Source organism: Nuphar pumila, chromosome 3, assembly GCF_984573655.1.
Source record: "Nuphar pumila chromosome 3, dmNupPumi1.hap1.1, whole genome shotgun sequence".
In the NCBI taxonomy this organism is placed as follows: domain Eukaryota; kingdom Viridiplantae; phylum Streptophyta; class Magnoliopsida; order Nymphaeales; family Nymphaeaceae; genus Nuphar; species Nuphar pumila.
The window spans coordinates 19,266,500-19,288,719 of NC_143251.1; the positions used below are offsets into that span (position 1 = coordinate 19,266,500).

At 38.2% G+C, this 22,220-nt stretch overlaps 1 protein-coding gene across 2 annotated transcripts in view; it reads right to left on the reverse strand.

Annotated features, from left to right (window-relative positions):
• LOC149842188 (calcium-transporting ATPase 3, endoplasmic reticulum-type-like) overlaps positions 1 to 22,220 on the reverse strand; it is a 73,176-nt gene that overhangs the window by 47,239 nt on the left and 3,717 nt on the right. For both annotated transcript variants that reach the window (XM_090001303.1, XM_090001305.1), the window contains exons 6-9: positions 19,917 to 19,991; positions 18,151 to 18,196; positions 3,023 to 3,082; positions 2,805 to 2,885 (exon numbers count right to left, since the gene is read on the reverse strand). In XM_090001303.1, the coding sequence (XP_089857429.1) occupies positions 2,805 to 2,885; positions 3,023 to 3,082; positions 18,151 to 18,196; positions 19,917 to 19,991 (262 nt within the window). The remainder of the gene's footprint in view (positions 1 to 2,804; positions 2,886 to 3,022; positions 3,083 to 18,150; positions 18,197 to 19,916; positions 19,992 to 22,220) is intronic.

Consider the following 22,220-nt stretch of genomic DNA (forward strand, 5'->3'; position numbering starts at 1 on the left):
TCGAATGACTAGTGTTCGAGCTCTTATTGCAATAGCCTCTATTAAAAAATGGCCAATTTTTCAACTTGATGTTAAAAATGCCCTTTTAAATGGAAATTTGAGTGAAGAAGTTTATATGGAACCACCTTTGAGTATGAATTTAAATGGTCAAATTTTAAAATTAAAAAAGGCTTTATATGGACTTAAGCAAGCTCCTAAAGCTTGGTATGACAAGTTTAGTAATGTATTAATCAATTTGGGATTTACTTCTTGTTATACTGACACTGCTCTTTTTGTTAAGAAAACAGGTGATTTCATTGTTATTCTACTGTTGTATGTTGATGATATGATCATCACTGGGAGTGACAAAAAGGGGGTAAATGATGTTAAGTCCATGTTAAAGAAAACTTTTGATATGTCTGACCTTGGATTTTTTAGATATTTTTTAGGTATTGAAGTGGCTTACTCCTCCCGAGGATACATTCTATCTCAAATGAAATTAGCAACAGACATTTGTACCAAGTCAGGAGTATCTGATGAAAAGAAAGTTGAGACTCCTGAAGTTATCAGTGCAAAACTGAGACTTGAGGATGGTGTTCTACTTGAGGATCCAACCCCCTATCGTCAATTAATTGGATCTCTTACCTATTTATCCATCACTCGTCCAGATATAGCTCATGTGGTTCATGTTGCAAGCCAGTTTCAGCATGCACCTGTTTCAGTTCACATGGCGGCCGTGATGCGAATTGTGCGATACATCAAAAATACCATCTCCAAAAGGCTTTTCTTATCATTTTCCTCATCTCTTGAATTAACTGCTTTTACTGATGATGACTAGAAAGGAAATCCCAATGATCGTATCTTAACTACTGGTCTTTGCATTTTTTTAGGTGAATCTCTCATTTCGTGGAGATGCAAGAAGCAGCAAAAAGTCTCACTATCATCCACTGAAGCTGAATATTGGGTCATGGCAATGACAACTATAGAAATCGTATGGCTTAGAAGTCTCCTTGGTGACATGGGCATCCTCATTTCCTCCACCAAGCTCTGTTGTGATAACAAAAATGTGATCTACATTGCAAGCAATTATACTTTCACGAGCGGACAAAGCATATCGAAATGGATTGTCATTATGTTCGAAACAAATATCTCAGAGGAACTATCACATTACCATATGTTACTTCAAAATATCAACTGGCTGAATTCTTCACCAAAGCGCTTCCAACTCCACGATTTATGTTTATTCTTAGCAAACTTTTGGTCTTCTCCCCGTAAAGTTTGAGGAGGGGTATTAAATTTTATATATATATATACATATTTCTTTTTTTTTACCCCAAAAACCCGATAGGGGTATTTTGGTAAATCCCCATGTAATCTTTTTCTTTTTGTATTTTTCCTTTTCTCTCTTTTTTTACCTTTTCTTTTTTTTTCTTTTTTTTTTGTTTTACATATTGTAAGACTACAAGGGGCCCCACTCATCTAGTCGTTGGGCCTCCAAACGACTAGATGGGAGCCCCCTTGTGGTCCCTCCTCTTTAGTTTCCTCCTCTATAAATAGAGGAGGCTTTCTCTTGTATTAGCAAGGGTTTTTCACCCTCTTCTTTCTTTCTTCAATAATATTCAACTTATGACTTTTAGTCATTTTTCCCTTATTGGGTTTTGTATACACTTTTAGTGTTTGTGTTCTTGGCTCTTGGCATCACTCTTCAAGAGTCGTTTGCTTTATTGGTGCTTCCGACCTTTTTCATTACATCCAGACCACACACAGATGCACATACGTACATATGCATGCATACTGATATAAATACATAGCACATACATGCAAATATACATGCTGATATAAATACATAGCACATAGATGCAAATATACATATATATATGCATGTATGTATATACACGCACATGCTCATGCGCAACATGCAAACAGACCCACACAAATGTGCATGCATGGACACAAATGCACACATGCATATGTGTGTGCACCACACACACACCATGAAGCCAGATTTTCCCTCTACCAATATGAATGCTTGTCTTGACCAGTAGATTTTTCCTTAAATATTCTGATATTTTTGGCAATATTTTGAAAATATCGTGATATATTGCTGATAATATCGGCTTCCTCTAGATCACTGATAATATTGTGATACTTTCAAAATATTGGTGATACCAGTGACAATGATATAGACACACACATACATATATACATATGAGAAAAGGGAGAGAGTTTTAATCACGATTAGGTAGTCCCAACCTCTTCTCCAGTTTTCATCAAGCTGATGCCATTATGGTTCTGTTAAGGATGAGCTCAAGCAGTTGTTTTAAGGGCAAAAATTGAACCAACCAACTACACATAAGACATCTTTAAAAATGATTGTGTTCCTATTAAACTTCAGCCATAGCACACGATCAAGCAAGTCACCCTTAAAAGAAAGATCATACCAGCCCCATCAAATTTCCAGTATCATATGGACAGCAGTCATGTATTAGTGTTCCTATACACTTAAATGTGTAATATCTCTCGCACAGGCTGTGTAACAGTGTGTAGTGTATTAATTGTGTGCATGTGTGCAAGGGCGTGCGTGTGTGTATGTTCCCTCTTGAGAGAAGAACAAGATTACAAGTGATCCCATCCATAAGGACCATAACAGTTTCCCACACACCATGGTGGTGCACTTATGGAAGCCCCATCTACAGTTGGTAGAATATTTCCTTCATCATTTTTCAGAATAACATATTAGGAGAACAAATCATAAGACAAACAGCACCAGAGAGAGAAAAGTTACTGGTATATAAGAGCAAATACACTTGAATGGAAATGCATACCAGTAAGTATCGCTTGGTCTACACGAAAATGATTACTTAGCATTTCAATCATCCTCATGTCTGCAGGAACCTTGCATCCCACTAAGATTTGTGTGCAATGAGAAATAATGGAAGAACTCAATCAGGGAAGGCAATAATAGCAGAATGAAATAACACAATTTCCTATCAGTGTGACAGGAACAATCTATTTAACTGTTGTGCATTGATTCAGGAAGTACCTCCAACTTCAACAATATCTCCAGGTACAAGGTCTGCTGCTGGTATTATTGAAAAGCAACCTGCAGGAGAAAATAAATGTTTAACACTGATAATGAAGAATTTGAAAGAATTGATCAAAGTCAGCACAGTAACGATGACAAGCATCCTTTCTTGCTATAGAGGAAATAAAACTCCGAGAAAATTGCAATATGGAAATAAAAGATATAAAATCAGAAGTATACCGTGAACCTTACACACCAAAAATATTACAGAAGTTATGCAAAAACTTTTAGCAGTTTATATAGCAAACTAAGAAAAATGAAGAACATGACTCCCAAATAATTTGATCATGTTAAGCCAGAGACACCTTAATAAATCACACATCTATCATGTAACAGTGTCCTTTGACAAATTCATTGGAAATAATAAACAAATGCATGCATCAATAAATCAAACCTTGAAATAAGTTTTTCTCAACTAAACAATACTGGATATCTCTTGCTCTGTGTAAATAAAAAAACAAATGGAACATCCAAGGTCTATCAAACTTTTGTCATAGCTTGCAGTCGTGGTACAAGAGAAAGACAAGCAGCAGAACTCCAGAAATGGATACCAGTACATGATACACGAGATTATGAACAAGAAATGGGGGTAAAACCAGTTCTTATTCTACTGTAAACCATACAAAACAAAAAGGACTATTCTTTCATGTACAATTCAGGGCATTGATTGGGAGAATCAGAGGACTGTGGGAAACCCACCCTTCGTGGGAGAACCTGATCCATGTGATCCTCCAGGAAGAGAGCATCAACCTATGCATAGAAAATGACAAAAGAAGGCAAATCTTGGTTGGAAGTAGCTCGTGGTAAAGATGAATTCCAGGAGACCAACATGCTACCAGTAGAAACATGAAACATCAATGTTCGTCCAAAGTTGTATGTTCCCCCAAAGCAATATGAAGAGATGGTGCAAACTCTAGTGCAGACTATGGTCGCAGGCTTTGCAGGTGATGAAGCATACAACAGAATGAAATTCCGCTACATATATGATCATTTGAGAGACCTTTGGCCTAACATCCCACAAATCAAGTTCATAGCCAGTAATCATGGTTGATTTCTTATCAAAGTGCAGAATGATGCAGATGTAGAATATATAATGATCCAGAGTACTTGGAAAGTGGCAAGCCAAACCTAATCATAAACCATAGAAAACCTGGCATGGAATGGGTTCTAAAAGAAACTAAAACTATAGTAGTTTGGATCAAATTGCAAAATCTGTCTGCAGAGCTTTGGGTTGAAGATTTCTTCATGGGAGTTTATAAAATTTGAACAGAAAATTGCTGGAAGTTGATCAATACAGTAAGTAGCATCAAGCAGCTCCTTATGCTCGTATATTTATACAGGTTCCTGACTAATTCACTACAGAAAATTGAAGTGCAGATTGAGGATGGGAGATGCTTACTCACATTATTGACTATGAATATATTATCTCATTCAATTCTCATTGTTGTTCCACCTGCCACCAAGATGGAAGGTGCATCACAAGGAAAATCCTTATTATAGATCAGCCTAGCAACCAGAACGGTGGATGGATAATAGAAACAGGTTAAAAGCAAATAATACACACATACATACATATATACGGAGAAAGAAGGAAAAAGTGTTGGTTTCTGAAAAATGGCTTCAATGGCTGATGATGGACTCCATGGATATCAGTTCAAATAAAATAAAAGAGAATCAGATGATAGAATGATGGCCAATCCACAGATAACTGTCAGATCTAGCCAGAAGGGCAGTTGCAACAAAAAGTTACCATAACATTGAAAATGGAGGCATAATAGAAAAGCATGGAGAGTTATACTATCATGACTCATTAGACTTGCATGGCATGCTAGAGGTAGATTATACTTCTACAAGGAAACAAAGGGCAACAAAGCAGGCAGGATATGGAAAATGAATCTCCAAATTGTCGGTCACATCTAGTGGTAACGTAAGTAGTGTCACCAACCCTACAGTATTCAACATAAAGGGTACCAAAAAAGCATCCAAATAACAAAAGGACATGACCCAAACTCAAAAATTCTTAATACATTTTGCAATTAGCTACTCAATGTCCTAATAGAACAGCTGGATTAAACAATTAGTATCAACTCCCAACAGCCACTCCGAGAGACATCTCAGAAAGGCTATCTGTTATAGTTGAGAGTAAGTATACACCTCATGCAAAAGAGTATCAACACCTCATGTGGAATGATATTAATGTGGAAAGTCTGCAACTAAAGAGAGGATGCTTAGAAAAATCTGGAGCCACAAGACTTTTCTGAGCCAATGAAGTGCTTGACATGGAATAACAATGAGACTCATGATACACATGTATCCATGTCACAACTTATAGAGATTCTCCAACCTCCGCTTAAAGGAGTATCATCTTCAAATGGAGCATCAACTGGAACCGCGGTTTTTTCTTTATTCGATCCCAGTAAAACATCTTGGCTTCTTGACTCTGGTGCTTCTTTTGATATGACCCGCAATCACAATATTTTATCTGAATGTCATATCAACTCAAGCATATCAAATGTTTTTACGGCCGATGGTTCATCTCTTGAAATAAAAGGAATTGAAAATTTTGAAAATACTTTTCGAAATCCTAAAAGGTTTATTATTCCAAAAGTAAGATATATTCCAAAATTAAACTTAAATCCTCTGTTAGTTTTTCAAATATCTTACCATGGATGTAATGTCCCATTCTCTTCTAGTGGTTGTTGGGTGCAGGATCGTCAGTCAAGGAAGTTGATTGGGGAAAGTCATAGAAAATAAGGCCTATACTAAATGGATATTTTAGAAATGCCTAAGAAGACCTTTTGTTGCAATGTTCAGACAATTGACTTGGATTTATGACACAAACGACTTGGTCATCCTAATGTATCTAAAATTCAATATTTTTCAAATATGAAAAACTTTTGTAACTCTAAAAATTTTAAATGTAATGATTGTATCTGTCACGGGCATAGAATTTTTGCAAACCCGCAAAGCGCCAGACTGTCCAGTCTGGCCAGCCCAAAGGCCAAAGGCCGCGCACGAACACTTTTCCATGTGCTGAATCATTTTCATTGGCCCTGCACACTACCTCGTGTGCAACAACTGCCTAGTGAAAGCTAATCAAGCGCATCTTCAAATGTGAATTTCATCTAGTCCATGCCGCTTAGTGCATAACCGTCTCATACCGGCTATCACTTTCAAAAGGGGGCACAAACTTGCCTTAGCCCTACGTGTCATGGAGCATATTGCGACTCTATGCGCACGACATGGCAAAACCTCGCCACCAAAGGAACAAGACCTTGCGGCCCCCAGTCCGAAGACCAGTTGATGATTGAACATCATAGCGAAGAGCACCACCCAAACTCATTCGCCCGCGCCTAAGCATTCACTCGCCTAGCTCCGAGTCACCATACTCGTTTGGAACCACCTAAGGTGATCCCTGAGGAATTAGCCCTAACCCACATGCACACCTGTGCGTCCAACCGTTACGCGTGGGAAACTCTTGCAAGCCGAGAAGTCTTTAACCAAATCTTCAAAGGCAACATCCTCTGATCCGTTGGCACTGCTTAATCAAACAAGGCTCTACATTTGAGCTGCCACACAGTGATGCACTAATGCCGATATCATTGCTTATTGTGTGTAGCGCTATCATCGTGTGTCACCGATCAAGCCAATGCATACTGCGTGCTCCTACACTCTATGCATTTTCCACTCACTAGAGCTCCGCACTGCACATGCCCCATTCTGAAGGCTCGGTCCAGGATAGTATCCTTGGTAAAATAAAAAAATTACCATTTCATGAAAGAACTTTTATTTCCTCTAGACTCCTTGAATTAATACATTCAGATGTCTGAGGCCGGCACTAGTTATATCAAAGGGTGGATATCCATACTATGTAATTTTTGTTTATTTCTCTAGGCATACTTGGATCTACTTTCTTAAGCATAAGTCTGAAGTCTTTGTACATATTCAAATATTCCACAACTTAGTCAAAAATAGGTTTAAAAATGACATTTTATTTTTTGCATTGATTCCGGGAGAGAATTCTTATCAAAAGGATTTAAAGATTATTTAAATTTGCATGGCATCACACATCAAAATATGAAATCCATCATCCCACTTATTTTTGCTACCCAAGGCTTCGATACATTTAGAAATCAAGAAATATCTACTAGAGGTACTTCCATCAAAGAACAATTAGTCGATCCCAATTTGTGAATTAGTATAGAGCATTCATTGGTTGAAATTGGGAGAAGGATCAATAGGGAATGATCAGGAAGACAGAAGAATTGGAAGCTATGTCACATGGGTGCGGGTGCGGCGCAATTTCAAAAATTTTGGACACGGGGACACGGCTATATATATATATAGATATATATAGATATATTAAAAATATATATTAAAATATATATATTAAAAATATATATATAAAATATCATTTTTTTGTTTTTTTTTTCCTAAAATGGACATTTTTGGACTCGAGCAACGTTGACCGAGTCCAAAACGAGGACGGACTCGGCCTTAATTCGTTGATTGAGTCTGACTCGTCGTTGACAGAGTCTGGGCCATGTTCTAAGCCGCACCCGTGTTGGGGGCGCGTCGACTCGGGTGCAGCGCCTCCCTAGCCGAGTCCGTGTGACTTAGATTGGAAGGAGAAAAGATTTTTTGGTTAGATGCATGGAATCGACTAAGTATGCAAATAATATGAGCCTCATTCTTTATTTGGTTCGGCTCAATCCTTTTATTTAGTAAAAAATTGGGCAGAGTTTAACTTCAATTGGTGGAATGAACGAAAATCAGAATAACTAAATTGCAAGACATTTGTTGCTTCGAATTTGAATTTGATCTCCTTCCATACCTCACAAGCAGCAGCCAGTTCAAGACTCCATTTGCTAGCTTCACTTCATAAGCATATTGAAAGAAGATGAAATCCACAATTGGATCTTCAAATGATACTCACAAAAGATCTCTTCACAAGAACCACGAAGGTTCATAAATGGCATACACTCACAAGAACCACTAAGGTTCATACAAAATACTCAAAAAGAGTATGAAAACAAAGAGAGAAGAGGAAATATGTTTCATTCAAGTGAGAGAAACCCACACAAAAAGAATGCTTTACAAGGGGAAAATGACCCCATATATATACTACACAAAAGAGAGCAAGAGAGGGAGTCGTTGGGCTCCCAACGGCTCTAAATAGAGTCATTGGGAGTCCAATGAGATGGCTAAAAAGGTCCAAAAAATGAAAAATAAGACTAATCCTAATTGGATTCTAACATAACCTAACTAAAATACATAACTAAACAAAAAGGAGACTACATATTTTAACACTCCCCCTCAAACTTACGGTTGAATAACCGAAAGTTTGTTTAAGAAAAAGTGAAATCGTAGAGCGGCGAGAGGTTTGGTAAAGAAATCTGACAATTGATATTTTGAGGAAACATAGGGAAGATCAATGGTGCCATGTAGAAATTTCTCTTGCACGTAGTGACAATCCATTTCAAGATGATTTGTGTGTTCGTGGAATGTCCGATTACTAGCAATAGAAATGGAACTTTTGTTGTCGCAGTATAGTCTTGATGCTCATGTGCTTTCAATACCCATGTCATGAAGCAGGCGTCGTAGCCAGACTACTTCCAAAGTGGTTGTAGTCATTGCCCTGTATTCGGCTTCAGTTGACGAGAGAGAAACCTTCTCTTGCTTCTTGCACCTTCATGAGATGAATGAGTCACCTAAGAACACACAAAAACCAGTAGTTGAGTGTCGATCATTGGGATCACCTCTCCAGTCCACATCAGTATAAGCAGTTAATTCTAAGAAGAAGCAGACCAAAAAAAAGTCCTCTACAATGAAAGTTTTAATATATCTAATAATGCGTAAAACAGCTCCCATATGAACAGCGGTAGAAACATGCTGAAATTGGCTTGTTGTGTGAGCCGCATGCGCAATGTCAGGTCTTGTAATAAAAAGATAAGACATTGTCCCGACAAGTTGTCTGTAAGGTGTTGGATTTTCAAGAGGTTCTCTATCATCGATCTTCATTTTGACATTTACAACTTCGGAAGTGTCAACCTGTCGTTCATCAGAGATACCAGACGTGTCAACAATATCTAGATCAAATTTAGATTGAGTTAGTAAATAGCCCTCAGGAGAATAAGCAACTTCTATTCCAAGAAATAATTTTAGGAAACCCAGATCACTCATTTCAAAGTGTGTTTTGAGAAATTTTTTAATGTTGTCAACCCCCTGTTTATCACTTCCAGTGATGATCATGTCATCTACATAGAGGAGAAGGACGATGATACTTGTATCAGAATTCTTAACAAACAAAGTTACGTCAGTAAGAAAAGATTGAAAATCAAAATCAAGCATAACTTGACTAAACATATGATACCAAGCCTTTGAGGCTTGCTTAAGCCCATACAAAGCCTTATTTAGACGAAGGGTTTTTCCTTCAGGAACAATAATGTCAGGTGGTGGGCCCATGTATACTTCTTCGGCTAAGCTTCCATTTAAAAATGTGTTTTTGACATCCATTTGGTATATATGATATTTCTTTACAGAGGCAAGGGCTATTAGGATCCTTACTGTAGTCATTCTAGCAACTTGGGCAAAAGTCTCTTCATAATCTATTTTATACTCTTAAGAATAGCCTTTGGCAACTAATCGAGCTTTAAACCGCTCAAGAGTGCCATCACTCTTGGTTTTTACTTAATATACTCATCGACATCATATAGGCTAGAATATCTTGAATGGTTCAAGTATTGGCTTTTTCTAAGGCTTTTAGTTCTGTTGTCATAGCTTTAGCCCATTCAAGTTGACTTTTTGCTTCAGCATAGTTGGAAGGCTCTTTATAGGAGTGAATCAAGGCAACGTAGGCTTGATGTTTTGGTGTAAACGACTCATATGACACAAATTTTCCCAAATTTTTTACAGTCAATATTTGTTCCTGTTCTTTGGTATATTTTTCTAAAGCGCATGGTTTCTCTAAATTTCTTCGCCTGGAATATTGAATACAACTTTGATCATTATTAACTGGTTTTGTACTTATCAGGTCATTTTGATCATCGTGACTTTCATTAATATCACCTTCATCAATCTTTGGGACTAAGTCCAACAAAGAAGAGTACTCATCTTATTCCTTAGGTTTTTCACTAAAGAAACTCTCTTTTTCTAGAAAAGACACATTTCTTGATATATATAATTTTTCAAATTCAAGGTCAAAACATCGATAGCCCTTTTGGTGATTTGTGTATCCTAAAAAGGCACGAAAAATTGCACGATGGGAGAATTTGTCATTTTTATTTGTAAAAACAAAACAGTTACACCCAAAAATGCTCAACCTAGAATAATATGGATTTTGTTCAAAAAGTTTTTCCACAGGAGAGATGTTTAGTATAGAAGATGGCATTCTCTTAATGAGATAAACGGTTGTTAAAGTGGCTTCACCCCAAAAGGTTTTCGGTACTTGATGTGTAATAAGTAAAGTTCTTGTTGATTCTGTAATGTGCCTATGTTTTTTTCGGCTAGGCCATTTTGTTGAGGAGTATAGGGATATGAATTTTTATGTATAATACCGTGTGTGTTCAAATAATCCTTAAATTCTTTTGATAAAAACTCTCCCCCTGAATTAGTGCAAAAAATGAAAATATCAATTTTAATTTGGTTTTTAACCATATTATGAAATATTTGAAAATGTGAAAAAACTTCGAATTATGTTTAAGAAAATAAATCCAAGTATGTCTTGTAAAGTCATCTATGAAGATTACATAATATATAAAACGTTATTTTGATATAACAGGTGCAGGTCCCCATACGTCTGAATGTATTAACTCAAATAGTCGTGAAGAAACAAAAGTTTTTTCTTGAAAGGGTAATCTTTTCATTTTTCCAAGAATACATTTTTCACATGTAAAGGTTTCAAGGTTACAAAAATTTTCCATTTTTTGGAAAAAACTGGAGCTTGGATATACTAGGATGTCCAAGTTTCTTGTACCATAGATCTAAGTCAACCTTTTGAACATTATAACACAATGTCTTCTTGGGTATTTCTAAAAAATCCATATAGTATAAGCCTCCTTCTCTATGGCCTTCCCCAATCAGCTTCCCTGACTGGTGATCCTGCACTCGACATCCACGAGAAGAGAAGGAAACATTACATCCATGGTCAGACAATTCTGATACAAATAAAAGATTTAGATTGAGCTTAGGTATATATCTAACCTGTGGAAAAAAATGAGTTTAAAAAACTTTTTTCAAAATTTCCTACTCCCTTGATTTCAAGGGCAGTACCATCAGTAAAAACTCTATGTCACATGGGTGCGGGTGCGGGTGCGGGTGCGGGTGCGGGTGCGACACGGGTGCGGCGCAATTCCAAAAAATTTGGACACGGGGACTCGGCTATATATATATATATATATATATATATATATATATATATTATAAATATATATATTTTAAATATTATAATTATATATATAACAATAAATTAGCATATAAAGATTGTAAATTTTAAAGCAAAAAAAAAGCAATTCTTAACAACACAAACTTACCAAAATATAACACATAAAGAAGCTTGTGAGTGTGATAAACAACAAAACTTATCATAAATCTGCCTCATCGTCTGAATTAGAAGGAAGAACAGGATCGAGGTAGTCCATGTTGAGAGTATGTAAATTATGTTCTCCCTCCAAGTCAAAATCTTCTGGATTTACATCCCAATTCTTGGATGGTCCACAACTGCATCAAAAAATCACTATATTAGTATCTAACTTAAAACTTTGAATACAAATATGAAATATTTAAATACAAACTTTGAATACAAAGAAAAAAAAGTACCTATACTCTTCTTTGGTGCGGTGAGAAATTAATCGTAGATTTGAGTGAACATATACCAAATCCTCTGCTCTTTTACTAGTGAGTTTGTTTCTTTTAATGTTGTGAATTTGAGCATATGTACTCCAATTTCTTTCACAACAAGATGATGTAGCAGGTTGGGATAACAACTTCATTGCAAGACGTTGCAGATTTGGTGTCTCTGATCCATATGTTGCCCACCAATTAAGGGGATCTTCCTCGTCCCTTGCCACAAGTGCTGCTAAAGAATCAAATCTTCCAGTAGAAAACTTGCCAAACTCATTATTTACAACCTTAAACATGTGAGGATCATTAAAAACTCTTCCCAAATATATCATTCTATTTCTTGATATCTCAGGATCTTCATTTGGAGAAACACGACCAACACCTGTTGTCAACCATTTTTTTGCATAGTATTTGGGATTGAGAGAGTGTGCCATGCAATGCAAAGGTGTATTGCTTTTATCCCATCTTCTCACTAAAACTGAATATACATGATTGTAAAATTCTGAATCATCAAGTTAAAAAGATTGGCCCATTTAGTGAGTAAGCAATGAAGTTTATCAGTGGTCGCCTTTGTATATCAGTCCACCCATCAGAAACAATCGACACTCCATGTCGTTTCCATGCGAATTTTTGGGTCTCTAGCAAGTCTTCAATTCTATTTTTTTCCTCTGCAGGAATGACTGTTCTTAGTTTTTCTGAACTAGGAGGCACATAACCACTCAAATTGCAATTAGCCAAAGATGTAATCATATCTTTCCAGTATGGACTTTTAGCTACATTAAAAGGAATTGAGCTTGAGTAAAAGAATCGACCAATCTTTTTAGCAATTTCTGCTCTTGCCATGTTTTTGAATGACGCTTGTATTGTTTTATTGCTTTCCATCTTTCTTTTCTTTAAAAGCTCTTCTTGTGTATCACTAGCAGTAGGAAAAGACAAATTAATCGAATCGTTTTTCATCTCTGCAATTTTCTTCTTTTCAGCTTCATCTTGTTCTTTTTTTAATTGCTTTAACATGCTTTGTCAACCCCAGAACATGCCCTAATTCCTTGACCACGAATATGCAAAAGATGTGCTTTCACACGCGTATAAGAACCTGTGAAAATAGTCTTACATAGATTACAATGAAACTGCACATTCCCACCACCACCACTACTAGCTTTTATCCCTTTTGTCACAAGCCTCCAAAGTAGTTGAGAAACATCTAATTCAGGGTTAGAACTTGAACCAAATGTATTGACACTACCGCTAGAACTCGCCATTATATCTGAAAAGTGAAAACTGAAAAGAAAATAATTAAATAAGTAAATAAAATAAAGTTAATAAAACAGGGAATATTGGAGGGGCCGAGCCCCTCTTCTGCGAGCAGAGGGTGCAGGGAGGGGGGCCGAGCCCCTCTTCTGCGTGCAAACGGTGCAGGGAGGGGGGCCGAGCCCCTCCTCTGCGAGCAGATGGTGCAGGGAGGGGCCGAGCCCCTCCCCTGCGAGCAGAGGGTGCAGGGAGGGTGGCCGAGCCCCTCCCCTGCGAGCAGAGGGTGCAGGGAGGGGGGGCGAGCCCCTCCTCTGCGAGCAGAGGGTGCAGGGAGGGGGGCCGAGCCCCTCCCCTGCGAGCAAAGGGTGCAGGGAGGGGGGCCAAGCCCCTCCTCTGCGAGCAGAGGGTGCAGGGAGGGGGGCCGAGCCCCTCCCCTGCGAGCAGAGGGTGCAGGGAGGGGCCGAACCCCTCCCCTGCGAGCAGAGGGTGCAGGGAGGGGCCGAGCCCCTCCCCTGCGAGCAGAGGGTGCAGGGAGGGGTCGAGCCCCTCCCCTGCGAGCCGAGGGTGCAGGGAGGGGGGCCGAGCCCCTCCCCTGCGTGCAAAGGGTGCAGGGAGGGGGGCTGAGCCCCTCTTCTGCGTGCAAAGGGTGCAGGGAGGGGGGCCGAGCCCCTCCTCTGCGAGCAGAGGGTGCAGGGAGGGGCCGAGCCCCTCCCCAGGGAGCAGAGGGTGCAGGGAGGGGGGCCGAGCCCCTCCTCTGCGAGCAGAGGGTGCAGGGAGGGAGGCTACGAGCATGGTCGACATACCTGACGGAGGGGGAACCGGTGGCTGCCTGTCGCCGGAGTTCGGATCGCCGGCGTGGTTGCAGGAGAAAGTTGCAGGGGCTGAGGGGGAGAGGCAAAATCGAGAGGGTAAGCCCCTCTCCCTGTCGATAAACCCCTTTTAGGGTTCGGCTGCCAAAAAAATGGATCTGGGTCGGGTTTGGACCCGACCCGACCCGGATCCAAAACAAAATTTAAAACTCGAACTGGACAATTTTGGACTCGGTCAAAGTTGACCAAGTCCAAAATGTGGTCGGACTCGGCCCGGACTCGTTGACCGAGTCCGACTCGGAGTTGACCGAGTCCGGGCCGAGTCCAAAGCCGCACCCGAGTCCGTGCGTGTCGACGCGGGTGCGGCAACCCTTTACCCGAGTCCGTGTGACATAGGTAAAAACATTTGATCCATTTGAATTATAACATTCAAATAACATATCAACGTTTGTTGTCATATGAAATAAAGCACCTGAGTCAAGAAGCCAAAGAGATTTACCAAGATCAGAGATGCCTACGGAAGATGTGGCGGCTCCAGCAAATGAAGATGCTTCTTTGAGCAGAGGTTACAGTGCTTCTACCAATTAAGTCAAAGACATGCTTCTGATAGATTGTTCATTTGGTTCTTGAGATGGTTCAACAAAGGCGACCTTCTTTTCATGTGGTTTCTTCAATTTCGGACAATAGGTTTTTACATGTCTCGGTTCTCGACAATAGTAACAGATCACTTTTTTTTTTCAAATTCATTTCCATTTCTCTCATCATTTGTCCTCCCATAATTTGGAGGCTTATATGTACGAACATGATTTCCCGATCTAGATACAGCTAGGACAGAGTCATCGTCATTCTTGATGATTCTATTCTTGAGCTTATTCTCCTCCATGCTCAACTCCTCTATTGTGTCTTCAATTGAGGGAACCTTCCCTCGACGAAGAAGAATGGACTTGGTAGATTCAAACTCCGATCTTAGTCCATTGATAAATTGAAAGAAATGCTCCGCATTAATTTGATTTTGGCGGAGTTCAATGTCTTGTGGACAATGCCACTTAGGTTCAAGAAGAGCTATCTCTTCCCATAGTTCGGACAAGCTATTATAGTATTCTCTAATAGTTTTGCCCCCTCGAACCATATTCCGAACTTGGTTTTATAAATTACATACATGAGCAATATCTTTAAGAGAATACATTCTCTTTAGATAATCCCAAGCATCATTAGCATGTTCAAATTTTGTAAGACTCGAACATTTCTTGATGTCAACACTACTTATGAGCCAAGACATAATCTTGGCGTGTCACATTCTCCACTCTTTCCACTTTTTCTCATAAGTGGCAATGGCTTTGGTTTTTTCAACCTCCGTAAGAGGTATTTTCTTCGTTCCTTCAACTTTTGTGAGAATTAACTTAGGTTCCAAATCGGAACCATTCACTAATCCCCACAACCCCTTTTCCCCATATGAGGTGCTTTATAATTGAAGCCCATGTAACATAGTTTGTATCGTTAAGTTTAATGGGTTTAATGGTGATATTATCATTGTCATTCATTTTACAAGGTTTGAAACGGCAAAGAAAAAGGAGAAAAAGAGTAGAGGAATAAAGAAAAAAGAATGTACTCCACCACGGATAGTGAGTACGAGTGCTCCTCCAATCTTTTGCAAGAACACAACTTCAAAGAATGACACTTTTCTTTTCAACCTTCAAATGACAAGCTTCCCGATGTACCGATAAGAGTTGTTTGATCACAACCAAGCTCTGATACCATGGAAGAATATGAAATCCACAATCGGATCTTCAAATGATACTTACAAAAGATCTCTTCACAAGAACCACGAAGGTTCATAAATGGCATACACTCACAAGAACCACTAGGGTTCATACAAAATACTCAAAAAGAGTATGCAAACAAAGAGAAGAGAAAATATGTTTCATTCAAGTGAGAGAAACCCACACAAGAAGAATGCTTTACAAGGGGGAAATGACCCCATATATATACTACACAAAAGAGAGCAAGAGAGGGAGTCGTTAGGCTCCCAACGGCTCTAAATAGAGTCGTTGGGAGGCCAACGACTCCTTTTAAAATCTGTCACATGGGTGCGGGTGCGGCGCAATTTTAAAAATTTTGGACATGAGGACTCGGCTATATATATATATATATCCTGTGTGCATATATGTGGATATTGTCCTCTAAAGTTTGGCACCAACATGAGTGTTTTTATAAACTTTGCAAATTATACTTTTGCCCTTGCAGAAAGGGGGTCCGAGGACTCCCCCCGGCGTGGTCCGGGGGGGCGCCCCTTGCAGGGGGGTAGCGCCCCCCAGAAATTTTTTTTTTCTGGGGCTTATGTTTGAGACTCATGCTATATATATTTTAAAAAATATATATAAAAAGATCATTTTTTTTGTTTTTTACATTAAAAATAGACATTTTTGGACTCAGTCAATGTTGACCGAGTCCAAAACAAGGACGGACTTGGTCTCAACTCGTTGAGCGAGTCCGACTCGGCGTTGACCGAGTCCGACTCGGCGTTGACCGAGTCCGAGCCGTGTCTAAAGCCGCACCTGTGTCGGGGCATGTCGACTCGGGTGCGGTGCCTCCCTAGCCGAGTCCGTGTGACATAGTTTGAAATGTACTTTTTGACTTAGTAAAAAAGTAGCTAAAAGTTGAGATGGCTAAAAAGGTCCAAAAAATGAAAAATAAGACTAATCCTAATTGGATTCTTACCTAACCTAACTAAAATACATAACTAAACAAAAAGGAGATTACATATGAGATTACATATTTTAACACATATTACCTTCATGAGCAAGATCACGTCCCTCATTATGAGCTTGTACACACCATAGTTGGCAAACCCGACGAGTCAACTCGGGAATCGCCCGAGTCGACCCAGATCAGACCCCAACTGGGTTATCGATTCAGGACCGTCGATCCACGTGCTTATGTGTTTTTTTCATGCATTTGGTGGTTTTAATGCATAATGCCCATAAAAGAATACTTGTTACAAAGAATCATATGTTTTTAAATCATAAATATTAAAAATTATGTATGGTTGAACATTTATATAACTTTGTCATTGATGTCATGTGCTAAATTTAGTGATTATATAGTATGGATTTTGATTTTTTCCATATCTTAACACTAGAAAATGCAGTCCTAACTTGTCTGAGTTACCAAGTCAACCCACCGACTCACAAGTCAAGGGTTGAGCGATCCGAATCCAAGTCACGAGATTGCAAACTATGATACACGTTTCTAAAGCTGAGTGAGAGCTTAGCTTCCGTATGGCAATGTGCCCTTGGATTGTTGTTGTGTATTCATCTCATGTTGCAGCTGCTACTATTGTTTTCTTGATCTACCCTATTGGTAAAGGAAGCTTCTCTGATGAAAAATATGTGGGTAAATCAAGAAGATGAAGGGTCGTTCATCCGCTTGGCTAGTTGAACACGAGCTAGTTTATAGATCTTTGGGCTTTGATGAATTCCATATTCGAAGTTGTAATCTAATCTATTCATTAAAGAGTCTATTCGATAGATTTTTTATGTACACAGGTGCTATATTGGATTTGAATCAGATTTTGGATCAATCTACATTGACTGACTGCCTCCATTATGCTGTTTCTAGCAGATACCGCTATTTTTGCTCAACTGAGCAAACTACAATGTCAAAACAATATAGTTTAACAACACTAACATGGTCATAATCTAGATGTTCAAGACTGGAAGTGGTGATTCTATATTTGATGTAATATATAAAAGAAGCAAGCAAAAGTAGTCAATGGTACAACACAATCTTTCAAGATTGGATGTGAGTTCTTGAGCTCACAACACAAAGCATGCCCTAAACACTTGGTCAATGCTTGAAAACCAAGTGAAAATTTATAGTTGTCCCATCATTTTAGCCATGAAGAACTACTATAACTGTAAATTTTGGCATCATCCACAATTCATTTGTTAATATTTATGACAGCACAAGTAGCTAAAATCAAGCAAATTCTCAATGTACTATGCTTTAGAAATTAAAACAGCACAATTTGATATTTAAGGACATGGTAGGTTCCTAAATAATGCTATATCAATCATGTAATTGATCCATTTTAGCAGCATCAAGATACCCAAAATAAATTGAATTTATCCAATTTATCATTAAGCAAATGATATTTGGAAAAAAAAAAGGTTCTAGGCAATAAAGTACCATTTCGCAGCACAGTTGCAACATCAGCTTGGTATGCCCTTAACTCCTGCATTAGCCACATCACAGAAAAGGGGAAGAAATAACTAAGGTAACTAGATACATGAAGCCACGGTATTAATTGATATTAGAAGCCAAAGTGCTTAACATATAAACAGATGCAGCTCAAACTTTAAACTGATGAAAATAGTTGTAAGCCAAACACTTTGGAAGTAAACATCAAAAAATCACAAAATGAAACAAGGACATAAAATGTAATAAAATATTAAACAATAAATACCTATTATGCTTCAACCTATCCTCTTACTACTGCAAGTGGTCGAACTAGGTGGTTTTCTTATAAAGGCCTATAAGCTGATCTGGACAGATTTTTGTGCATCAAGAAAAGCCCAGGATGCAGGGTTCACTGCCCATATTTAACTCCTAATCATCCAATCAAGTAGGCTTAACCTGCTAATCCAGCTTTTAATAGCTACCAGGAAAGACCAGGATGTATTTTCAAGTTAACCTAATTAATGGAGTAGATGATAGTAGCCCTCTGTCATGATCAAAACCCTTCTATTTGCATTTCTATTTCCATCACACAAGTAGGCTATGAAGGTGATATCTTCCTTTTTCTGTTGTAACTGTTTTAATGCTTGTAATGGAGAAAGAACACATAACCCTTTGCATGTCCCTGCTACAAGAGGTTGCAAAGCATAATACACCATAAAAAAAATTACTGCAAGAGAGCAGTTCTCCATGTGAAAGAATGATGGCAAGTGCTTTGAGCACACTTGTTAAACTACTGAAATAAATACTAGGATTCCCAAAACAAAGCAGAAAATTAAAAACATAATGGAAATAAGAATGAAAATAAAAAAATAAAGCATGATTTTCTTTAAAGCATAAATGATATTGCATCATGCACATGTTTCTTTTGATGACACCATATTGTGGCTAATTTAGAGGGTTACATATGTTTGCTTTCACACGAACTGCCACTAAGATGTTAAGTTTCTTTTAATCCCACCTATTAGATGATATTAATATAGCCATGCTGGTCAGTTTGTTTGCACAAAATCATATTCATTTTTCTTATCAAAGTTATCTGAATGTTTAGAATTATTATTTGGAATCTTGGATAGCCAGGACATGTGTTTTTCCTATATTAAAGGATACATTGCTTGTTTTATTTACGTCGCATAAATTATTATAATTTTTAATCATAAGTTGTTAGCTTCTTGTTTATTTGTACATTATACTTGCCACTGCATAGACATATTTCCTGTTTGATACAGCTGATTGTAGATACCTCAATATTCTTAAGAGCACATAAATAAAATAATTAATGAATTATGTCGCACATTGTATGATAAAGTGCAGCTCTGAACCATACACTCTCGAGACCAGCATAAAGTTTAATACTAGTCCCAGTTTGAAGTTGAGTTACCACAGTTCAGTTCCACCAATGACAAAGCAGAAACCAACAAATAATGTGGTGCTTTTATGCAAATATAAACAACCTGTACATCAAGTGGGTTCAGGGCCCTGTATGGGAAACTCATCATTGATATTCAACTAACTAAAATTTTAATTGTTTAAAATTTTGTTTAGCATATTTCCTCCATAAGATAGAAGCTTCCCTCAATTAAACATATAACTCAAGTATGAACATAGCAAGTAGCATCAATCATGACAGATATATTAGCAACTGCAGACTATAATGAATACTTCTGAGAAAGTGGTAATTTTCCTGCCAACAGTTTTTTTTCCTGACAAATACATACTTCAAGAGCCTTTTCAGCATTTGTTTCAGTTATGACTCCCACAGCCGCATTTGCTGCCAAGATCATCAAGATTACCTGTTCAAAGAATTATTCAGAATCACACTAAGGCTCTCAAATAATCATGAGTCGGACAGCTTTTACAACATAAGGATACATGATGTTTACAAATTTTCAAAGAGAGGCATATGCAGAATATTTTCCATCCATAATCAACGTTCACGACACAATATTCTGGATAGTAGTACATAAGAATGAATCATAACCATGATTTAAAGGTTAACGAGGTAAAGCAAAAAAGCACATGCAAAAAGGAAGGCAATGTCTCGGTTCTTAGTTTTGTGGAAAACAGCTTGTTGCCAAAAGCTCATGCCTTTATAAATAAGGAGTTACTATTTTAATTTTCCCACATTAAAGTTTTAAAAGGCAAGTTCTTCAAGACAAGGCAGCACAGTAAAAGAACATTGTTTCCATGTGGAGCTCAAGACCTTTGTTGAGGCAGTCTCAAGCATAAGACATACCAATTACAGCTCAATAGTAACACTTTATTTTTTGTCTACTTAATCTTTCCAAGCATCAATCACCATCATGTAACTCTTTTACCCGCTTTCTGCTTTTCTAAGTGTTTGTTGAGTGATCACCCATTTTCAAACTTTAAATTACATAATTATAAATCATAAAGAAATGATTTTATTTAATTAAAAAATGTATCTTCAATCATACATGCTATTATTTGAAGAAGATATCTAAACTAAATTATATTTTTTTAGGTGTTAAATTCTGATGTGGAAACTGAGAATGGCCTACAGAAGTATGTAATAACTAAGAATGGTCTATAGAAGTAATATTTATAAATGCTACTCATTAGCTTTCTTTCTAATTGATTCTTATTTTTTGTGTTTCCATTCAGATAACCATAAATAGGGGTGCACACGAGCCAAGCCTGGCCTGTTCGAACTCGGCTCGCTTCAAAATGACTTTGTTCAAGCTTGGCTCGAGCCTGTAGCCGAGCTTGAACGGCACTGTCCAGGATCGGATCGGTTCTGAGCTCAAGCTGAGACGAGCTTAAATGGTATTCCAAAAAGTTGTATACGGTGAAGGGTTTTTGAAAAACTGGGATTCAATCCTCGACCTCCCCGAACGTTGCACAAATGACCGGCCATTATGCTAGATCATTTGTTTTGTTTACTATGGCCCAGAAAAATTTACAAATACTAAAAATCCCCTAGATTATCATACAGCGAAACAGCATAAGGTGCGGTATTCGAACTCAATGCCTTTTGAATAAGAGGCGAACGCCCTACCCATTAAGGTAACAATAACTTTTTTACTTTATTTTGCAAACATGTCATATATATACATTTACATGAGCTTAATCGAGCTTTTCGAGCCTAACCGAGTTCAGCAGCTTGATCAAGCTCTGCTCGTTTATGCACACCGAGCTAGACTTGTAATCGTTGTGCATCCCTAGCCATAAACCCTATGCACTAAGAGCAAATTGAGCACTTTTATTGTTGTTCTCTATATGGGCAAGGCTCAAAGGCTGATTGGTTTGTATCCCTCATATGAAGCCAACAGCTCAACTAGCAGATGTTCTCACTAAAGTCATTGCAAGAGCTATGCCTAATATGACGTGCAAGATGGGCATGGTTCATGTATTAGCCCCATCCTAAGTGGGGAAGTTTGTGAAGAACGCTGTTGCTTAAGTTGTTCTCAAGTTTTCCTCAACAATTATTAATTCCACAGCCGCTCAGGTCACCCAAGTAGCAGTGGGCCTAGGGAGAAGGTGCTGACCCCTTCATCCCAGGTTCGACTCTCACTGGGACGGACTTCATCATCAAAACAATTATCAATTCCATGCTAAAGATATCATTTCTATATATCACAACAGAGGAAAAGGGGAACCACTTGATTCTGCAACGATTCATGAGTGTATTTTGTAGCTCTTCAACCCAAAATATGTGGGGGAGATTGCAACAATAAATTTTTGCTCTGTATCCTGTGTCACCTAGAATGATTTTCTTCTGCAACATTCCCTGATTACAAGTTCATTGGTTATGCATTACAGACAAGGGCATCAGCATTGATGCAAAATTGCAAATGAATTGGCTCATATTCTAAATGAACCAAGATAAGGCTTCGGCCATCCAGTCGATCTTATATAATGGGCTCAAACAAGCTGAAAGTTAACCTAAATAGGTTAGGCCATCAAGCACGCCTAACAAGATGATATAACTGCACATGTAGAAAAGAGCATGTTTACTGTTTACCTTGTAAACTCTTATACATAGACACCAGTATTTTGTC